General features: G+C 36.8%; 1 protein-coding gene across 11 annotated transcripts in view; it reads left to right on the forward strand.

Moving 5' to 3' along the window:
- The window catches only part of TEAD1 (TEA domain transcription factor 1), a 240,945-nt gene extending 233,948 nt beyond the window's left edge, over window positions 1–6,997 (forward strand). For all 11 annotated transcript variants that reach the window (XM_090032721.1, XM_090032718.1, XM_090032719.1 and 8 more), the window contains one exon: window positions 956–6,997. In XM_090032721.1, coding sequence (XP_089888847.1) covers window positions 956–1,069 — 114 coding nt within the window. In that variant the 3' untranslated portion in view covers window positions 1,070–6,997. The remainder of the gene's footprint in view (window positions 1–955) is intronic.
- Window positions 6,998–9,808: the final 2,811 nt, after the last annotated feature.

Here is a 9,808-nt window from a genome sequence, read left to right on the forward strand (position 1 = left end):
CAAATTGTCCCATGGGCATGGACTTGGGTGCTGCTGAACCTGAGGTCACAAAGGAATAGCAGGGACAACAGAATAGGCAGACCTCTTAGTTATTTTCCAGATACTTATCTTAGGTTTTATCCGTTTTTAAAAGCAAGTGTCATGTCATGGCAACCCTACTTTGCATAAAGCTTTCTTCAGTGGGTGCTAACTCAGTTGCCCTGAGGTCCCTGGCAGACATTACTACTTAATGAAGTCTTACGTAGTAACCCTACCACAGCTTCATACAGATAATGGCACAATAAAACAGGGAATAAGCCACAAAGTTATTACATACATAATCCATAAAAACTTTATGGCTGGTTCCCATCATGCCTTAAATTAAATATGTGGCCAGCATTGGTCTGCTGATGAGCATTCCCAGCATCACAAGCACACTGAAGCTGCCTCAAAGTCTCTCATGCAATCCCTGTGGCTGAGAGCGTTGATCAGCTGAATGGCTTTCTGAGCCACAGGCTCCCCAAGTTCCTGGCTTGCTACTTGCCCATTCAGGGGCTCCCCCTGCACTGGCAATAGGTTATGACTGGGATCTAATCCTACAGTTGCATCTGATACCATACACATGTGGCTTGGCAGGAGGTACAATTGGTAGGATTGTGGGTCAGATCCCATTGTACCTTTAACTGAAGATCTGTCAGTGGCCTAAGTGAGGAGGATTGTTAACTGTGGAGGACTGTTAACTGTTTCACTGGCTGTCAATTCATGTAAAAAAGAAGAGCATGTATTATACTACTATTAAATTGAAAATCTGGATGAGCAGTGACGAGTAGAGTTATTTTCACTTTCCCAAAGCCTGTTTTATGTTTAGGAAAAACCTAGTTAAAACTTTTTTTCTCCTTTTGCACCGAGAGTGCCTTTTCTGTGGCACTATTTTCTCAGGTTCATAACATAGTATCTATTTTTCCCCCCAAAATAGGTTGTAACAAACAGGGATACGCAAGAAACCCTACTCTGCATGGCTTGTGTATTTGAAGTTTCGAACAGTGAACACGGAGCACAACATCACATCTACAGGCTTGTAAAGGACTGAATGGTTATTTATATATACACTTCATTACACTTCTTTATCAAAACACAGACTGTAAACCTCAATACTAAGTGGCAGTGCCTCTGGCCCATCTTTCACCCACATTTTTCTAAATCCTGTTTTAGTGAAGTCATTTTTAATGTGTTCATATATAATTGTAGCTGTGAAATTCTGGTACAGTTGTAAAAAATTCTTTCTAAAACTAAGCATTCTTCAAATTTGTAAACCACAGTTCTTTGGGAAGACTGTATTTAAGAACCTAACACCTCTGTCTGTGGAGGTTTATTTTTAATTGTGATAGAAAAATGTATGACAGAGCAGTTGCCATGGGGAAAACGTACAGAATTTATAAGAATTTATTTCCTTTTTTGTTTCCCAAAAAATGCTTGTTTTACGATGCAAATGAAATTGAAATGAATCCTAACTATAAATGTAAATTAGTACACAAAGTTAATAATCTTTATAGAATTATCTTTGTAACCAATTAGGGTGGAAGATATGGACGAATGTAATTACTAAATTTATTTTTTAAAATGAAACATTTTTCTGTTTGAAACCAAATGAAAAATACAGCCTTAAAAATGCCTGATAGAAACAGACAGGTTCTCAAATTAGGCAAATTTTGTATTTTTTTCTCAACGTTGAAACTAATCTTCTAATCCAGTAAGCTTTCAAACAGGTATTGCAGAGAAAGAAAATATCATCCCTTATCCTTAACGTATGTAGTGTATTTTAAAATAATATAAAGTTGTATCGTACTAATAAGAGAATTTGATTATTTAATGAAAAAGATGGCTCATTTTGCAATAAGTAGTTAATTACTGAAAATTTAGGCCAACAATATATGTAGTCTTGCGTGTGCGATTGTATTTTATATGGACAGCTATGTTTTCTATAAAATTGAGCGAAAACTTTGCAACACTGAAATTAACAAACATAAGGGGAAATTATTGACATTATTACGTGTTGTGAATAATCTATCAATTAAACTAGTAATGTGGTTGAGAGAAGAATACATAAGCCAGTAAAAGGCTTACCAGCTTTAATATCTTTGAGATGCTAGAGAAATCACAACCATCATCAAGTAAAAAGAAATTGGAGAGCTGGAGAGTTTTCTCCTTTTTCTTATTGCTCACAATGCTCTTCCATCTGTACTACCCCACTCTGCCGAGAGCCTCCTAGAAGAAATGTTGCAATTGGGACTATCAGGGGGAGCTTACAGGACATAAAAATTATTGTGACTTGGGGTCTGCTCTGCAGTCACATTCAGAGCACACAGGTATGTAGCAGTGCTCATTCCTCTGGTGAATACATTAAGAAGTGGTTAATTCAGGGAAGATTGTGAATTGTTTATTAAAACCCAGTGGAAGAGATTTTGATAGTAAGTAAGGACCCGAAATATGGACATAGGAGTGAGTGGTTAGCTGAGCTACGTGTGTGGTTATACCTACTTGTTTCTTACAGGCTAAACTGGTTAATATCTCATTTCTGTTTTTCTTTCTGTCTTCCTTTCAGCCACACCCTTACACTTTTAAAGAAACACAGTCAGGATTAGGTTATAAGAGGGATATGTGTTCTAAAACGTGGCAGACCATCTGGCAAACTGCACATCCTAATGGGCTGTCTTGAGCACTGGTTATGAGATAAGACACGTATTTGTGCTGCAGATGTTGAAAAACAGCATTGATCTGGAATGCTGTAGGTCTTGGCAAACCACAAATGGGGCATAGAAGATGTGTTTAGCAGTTCCCCACCCAGCTGCCATTTCAAATACATGTCTGTGTGCAATTAGAGGCCTGGCTTCACCCCCAGGTAGAGTATTGTATACTTCAAAAAAGTCAGTCTTAATTTGTATGACACTGTAGCTCTGACTAGTACCCTCAGTTATCACTGTATGACCATTAATGAATACTGGCTAGGGGAGGGAACTGCATTTGTAATATGCAGCATGTAGCTGGTTGATAATAAGATCATATTATCTTTAATGCTGTTAGGACTTACATTAGAGGAAGAGACTAACATCTGGATGAGGGCTGAGATTCCTTAGGCTATGAAACCTCAGATCTGACTGCAGTAGGCAGATGATTGCTGTGATGTCTAGCTGTCATATTATCTAGCCACTCATGGATGTTAGGGCTGATGAACCTTTTAGCTGTTTCTATGTTGTGAATTGTAAATTTGATATCCATAATAGGGTCTCTTAAGTTGCAACACTAACTCTCACATCAAGGAAAGCACTGCATTGTAACAGCCTAATGGTAGCCCTTTATTTTAAGCACTTGGTGTTACAAGTCGAAAACTAATTTTTTTGTCTTCTGTTTTGTTTTGTTCTAAATTCGTCTCTTATTTAGGTTTTTGAATTGTGGTTTGGGTGCTTATTGTTTATATATATATATTTATATAGATATATATATTTCTATACATATAGATATATATCTATCTATATCAATATAGTAAGCAAATTCTTTAAAGTGTATAAAATATGTAAATCATTTTGCAAAACCAGGTACCGTTCTTTTGTAAAATCTGGCACATTACATATGTCATAACTAGAAGGTATCAAAAGTCACAATGTTTATTGGTGTTCACATGTGTAATGTTAGGAAAAAAATATTTGCATTGTCTTTACTTTACATTTATGTAAGTGATCTAAACCCTGTACATGTTCATACTTAAAAGCCTTAAATCCTTCAAATGTTCAGTGTGGGGTGTGTAGTCCAAAAGGCTGCCTGTAAACTGTGAGCTCTTTTGTAAGCTGGAAGAATTTATCCTGTTACTGTTACTTTTTCTAGGAACTTTTTAATTCAGAGCTGCCAAAGCATTACAATATGCAGTGCCTTAGTGTTATATTAGCAGTACCTTTAGCCTCTTGCATCGATTTTCTATATTGTTTTATTAATTGGTCCCATTTAAAATATATATATATATTTCCCATAGAAAAGTCCTTTGACTACTGGTCTAAACCAACCTTCAGTGCAGGTCAGTCCCATTACTACACAGTTAAATGTCTATACCAAAATGAAAGGTTACAACTTAATAGTTTTCTGTGAAAAGTGAATTGTACTAATAATGCTGCCTTTTTAAATTTCATGACCAAATAATTAACTAATTGTGACTTCTGCACTCTAGCATGAAAGTGCCTTTGGTTTGAAATTCCAGCTTAGAAAAGTGCTGCCATAATAATGACAATTTGTAGAAAGACCAAAAATATTTAGTGATCACCATAATGCCTTTGGTTTATTGGAATAAGTTAAAACTACAGGCCTCCATTCACAAAAGAGCACCATTTATAGTAATGTGATTTTGCTAATCACCGGACTGAATAATGCTGGAAAATAATCTACGTGTTGTTTAACTGTTTGTCAGAGTTTTGCAGCATTGCAAACCAGCAACTGATGTTTAGAATTTAAAACAGTCAGTGATTCCCATTTTTCATTTCTTCATTCAGTCTTGCATCTGAGTAACGTGACGTCCATATAAATTGCAGACCTTCAGAGAGTGGACAAGTGTGACTTTATTGTTCTCTTCTAATAATATTTCAGTATCTGTGAAGATCTTTTCTTTATACAAAATTTGTTTACAAAGTTGAGCCTCTGAAAGTTGGATGCACGAAATTTGAGATGAAAATGCAGAACAGAAATTAATTAGAATAATTGCATTTTGATGTGTTTTTTAGCATCATGTTAAGCATAAGCATTATAGAAAGTGTTGTATGGAAAACTGGACAGCACTATTTGAAATGCGGGGTTTTTTGTTCTTTTTCCAAATGATGTCTCAGTGGAGGAAAAGCAGCTCCTTCAACTAATGTGTCTGGTTTTGACACCTTCTGTGAATTGGGGCCACACTTAATACAAGAAGTACAATTGCTAGGACAAAGAGCAGGATTTTAAATAAATAACAAGAACAAATATCAGCAAAACCAAAAGCTGGCAGAGGAATTATATAGTTGTGCATACAACTTCAATGTGATTTTTTTAAATACTTGATGAAAAATAAGGTTAACTTTTTATATATAAATATTGTGACACTGTGGTAAATATTGTGATAATTCACATTCCCCGTCACTAAAATACTATTTTTTGTTATTCCTCCAATGTCTGATTCTCATTTTCCTTCCTCACATAAGTTGTCCTGTTGAACTAAGGATGCTGAGGTAAGGCAAGGGGGTTTGGGGCCCCAAAAGTACAGGATATATTTTCAGCTATTGTATGTAACAGCTAAAAGAATCATTTGATAACAATGGTTATGAACTGCAGTTTATTGCAAAGTAAACTTAACTCTATTATTTGCTGTCTCATTATTAGCAATTAAAAGAATAATGGTACTATTAAAATTACTACTAACAAAGTAGTTTACTTACTTGAATTCCAGAATGATTTATTTAGGTACTGTACCACTATTTTGAAGAAATTACAAATATAATGTTTATTTTCTCACTTCCCTTCTCTACTGTAGTTACAACTCATTGCATTTGGCAATAGCTTCATAGTCAACGAATTCTTTGTTTTGTATGATCGTAAATAACAAAAGGTGTGCATTAACAAGTAATGAAAGTAGCTGATAAATTGAAGTCAGATACTATATTTGACAAGCCAATCTCTATATATTTATTTTCCCATTCTAGAATTCCTAGAGTATGCTTGGTTCCTGAATCAACCCCCACAAAGTTTGAATAGGTCATTCATACCTGGAAATGTTTTGTGTAATATTTAACATGACATACATTAACATGTGTAGTAGTCCATCAGTCAAAAGACATGCTAGTTGCTATCAACCCAATTTCATACCCCTCTCAGGATGATCTGTTTTCCACTCTCATCTTTTGTTATCAGAATTTTATCCCCTAAAAAGATTGAGGCTGGATAATTCAAAGTTTTGAAAATGTGTGTGAGTTTTGGTCTTTAACTTTCCGGGTCAGTCTTGCTGAGATCATGTAATTAATTTTACTGTGTAAATTAACTCTTAAATGCACTCAGTTGACAAAGAGGAGATGTGTCCCTGTTACCTCCTTACAAAATGTGTGTTTCTGTTTATAGGGGTTTTTTGTTTGTTTGTTTGTTTTTCTATGGGCCTTTTAGCTTCAGGCTCATGACTGCAGACAAAAAATACAATATGTGCCTGAAAAAAATAAAAAAGACAAAAGAATTTTATAACATTAAAAACCTGAATAGCCTTTAATTCTTCAATATCAGTTCATTTTATGTAAAACAGTTTTAGGGTTCTTTTTTTTGCCATGTGCATTTGTTCACATTTGTAAATGACTTAATGGAATTCTCACTTTATGTTTATTTGTAATGTGTATAAAATGGGTTTGTGACTTAAGCATATTCATATATGGTCAGTGGTTACTTTAATATTGTACTGCTGCTGGTAACTTTTGATGTAGAACCTGCCTTTTGATGATAAAGTACCTCTTGATTAGACAGGGAGGGAAGGCTCTTTGAAAAAAAAATGAATGTTTTCAAATGTTTTCTTAACATATTTGCAAAAGCTTTCAAAAGGAGTTCCAGTCAAACCTCTTGGCAGTACAGTATTCTTGTATTTGTTATTGTCTGTGTGTAGGTACTGGTACCTTTTTTGTTTAAAAATGTTTTAAGTGTTGGCTTTAAAGTGAATTTATCTTTAGTATGATAGTAATATGAAAATTATAGGTTTTGTGTGCAGAGAATTTTTTTATAAAGTGCTTTGTAAAAAAAATGTATTCTAGCTTTCGCGGTACATATGTGTGATAACTTTAATATCCATGACAGTTAAGTGCAATTATTTCATCACTCTAAAAATGCTATTTTTGTGTCGGTTACTGCAGGTGTTTTCATGTCTTTGCAAAGTGACACATTTTGATGCCTTCTTGATAAAGTGGTAGAATTTTTGTAGCTTTCTAGAAACTTTGTATTCATACAGTATCGATTGAAAATAAAGAAAATGAAAGTGTTGGCTGCATTTGTTTTTAATCGGCACATAAGAATGGGATTGAAAACAGTCAGCACATATGCCTAAGCTAACCAACAGGAAATATGTCTCAAGTTCTACTCCTGTCCCAGACAGACATATGAAACTCACTTTGGGCTACAGAGGTGCATATGTTTCCAGTTGGGAGTCACAAGCTTTATTCCTGCCTTGAAGATGGGTTTCTAGGCCAGCTCTGCCTCACAGAGCAGAGTGGTGGAGCTGGCTCTCCAGCCAGTATCTTGGTGGTCAGAGTTTTCACACAAGACAGGCAAGACCCAGGTTCTAATCTGAGGTGAGCTGAACTTGCATCTCGTACCTCCCACCTGAATGCACTAACCACAAAGCTGCAGGATAAGCTGGTCTAAATCCCTCTAGTTAACCTGTTCTAAATTTACCAAATAATTGAATATTCATGAGAGAAAATAGCACTATATAATCTAAGAGTTAGTGTACTCACCTGGAAGGGCAGATTTATTTTCCAGTCATTGCTCCAGTGAATGCTCATTCACCCAATAGCTTGTATTTTGTGGGCTCTGAAAAGGCCTACTAGATTGAGCTCTGCAAAAGAAATAGATGTCTAATGGATGGTTCCCAAGGTGGTGTGAACACTACACTAGCAGCTACTAAGTGTCCCTAGCAGGAGACCCTTAAGTGCATGTGGAATTTACTGAAAAAATCATAGGCAGCTATGCAGTTTATGTGCATCCAGAGTCAACAGGAACAGAACAGAAGCTTTAAGTCTCTAAACGTTGGATTTAGAAACTGATAATGGCATTTAATCAATATTTAATCCTACATTGTTCATCTCTCCCCAGTCCATCTATGTCTGCCATTTCAGCACTTATTTATGAATCACAAATGCAAGTGAATTAATATTTTTATAGTGCAAAATGCATATAACATTGCTCGTGGCAACTGTGTTGCACATGCTTTTTAGAACACAAGGTTCACGCATCCTTGTATTTCCTCATACTTAATATCCACTGATTGTCTAACTTTTATAAATGCCACCCTGAGTTGCCCCTATAACTGGTATCTTTTATTTAGGTGAGGCAACTTGACTTAGTCTTGTTTAAATGCCATAAAAATTGGGGAGAGCACTTGTCTGAGTGAAAGAAGCTAGTCAGCTTGAGAACTAAATGAGGCTCTGGAGGGGCTCCTTGCATCTTAAAACAGAAAGGAGGCTACTGATTATCCCAACAAAGCAGCAGTCCACTATAATGGTTACTTACCGTCGATGTATGTTGAATAAATGTATCTGAAACATGCAGTTATTATAATCCTTACTCAGCTCACGTGACTTCTCTCAAAACTTTGGTGTTTCTTCCACAGGATGATGAGCTGCTTTCTGAATGTGAAGTCAGTTCCTGGAAAACATATATTAATACTTTTTAGGGCCCTTCAGTTTTTCCTGTCCTTTCCTACTATGAGAGTTGCCAAAACTAACAGCAGTAGCCAGTGCAGTGAGAGCTGGGGAAAGAACCAATTTAGCTCATTGCTGTGAAGAGTATGTCAAGTCCATACTACTGTATGAAAACAGCATTAAGCAGGAAATCTTAGCCCAATGGCATCAATGTCAAACCTGTGAATGAACTAAGTGGAACCAGAATTTTACCACAAGACTCCAGACAAATACTTAAGGTCAACACTTAGGGCTACTTTCAACCAGCCTGAGACATAGGATCTGCCTCTCCCTGTCATTATGTTATCTTAGGGCACCTTTACATGTGTCCCAGGGGTGAGGGCAGCACTTTAATTAGAGTGGCTCTGACTGCCGCTGTAATTAAAGTGCCTGGAATGTCTCCCTGCACTTTAAAAATGACGGCAAGGGTACTTGAACTAAAGCTTATTCTACCACCTTTAGTAGGAGACATAGGAAGCTGCCAGGGTGTGGTAATTGCCACACTTCAGCAGATTCGATTAATCACGTCTGCTCGATGCTGGAATTCCAGGTCATCAGAGTAGCCTCTGCACTCATGTACAGATGCCCTAGAGCCCACACCATATCTATGCACATTGTGCTCCTTAATCACTGAGCAGAGCCCTTCCAGGAATCTGCTCAGTGCCTCCCTTCTATACTTGGCTCTACTGACAGGAAGTAGAGAGAGAAGAAATGGGTTGTAGAAGGGCTGGAAGTCCTTAACTAAGGTTTGGGATTGCTGATGGGTGATTTCTTGTCCTTTCATCCTGTTAGTAGCCAGGTAGGTTCTAGGCATACTGTGTAGGGAGGAGGTGGGTTAAGAAGAGGTTTAATCTCAGGCTTTGATGGTCAGAATTTCTTCTGGAGGGGGGCTAGAATTGATTTTAGGGGTGTTCAATATAGCAGTCTGGGCTTGAGAGTGGCCTACTTAGCAGCACGAGCATTACCTCCTTACCTCCACTTCTGCAAAGGAAATGGCACAGCTACAATTAGAACATTGCTTTTCTATTGCTCTCCCATATTCCTACTATGTTGATCTTGTGTGTGGCTTGTAGATGTTCCATTATCACTTTTAACATGCCATCATAAAGCTTCTTTATGTGGGAAGAGAAAGAATGAGTTCATAGGAAAGCTGTAGGCAGAAACCTGACCTGGTTTATAGCTTGTTTTCCTTATATTTTTACATGGTAAGTGTATGTTTCTAGTAGTTTAAAGAGGGGCAGGCTTGTCAAACATAACATGGTCCTTAATTAGGTTGCTGGGTTAGCAAAAAAAGGGAGACAAAAGAAAGATATCTTCAAAATCATTGCCTGGCTTTAGCAATTGCTACCTGAGCACAACAGCGTCCTCATCTCTGTATGTTTAGTTAACGA

The sequence above is a fragment of the Crocodylus siamensis genome, chromosome 2 (genome assembly GCF_052110815.1).
Source record: "Crocodylus siamensis isolate JL-2025a chromosome 2, ASM5211081v1, whole genome shotgun sequence".
Lineage (NCBI taxonomy): Eukaryota > Metazoa > Chordata > Crocodylia > Crocodylidae > Crocodylus > Crocodylus siamensis.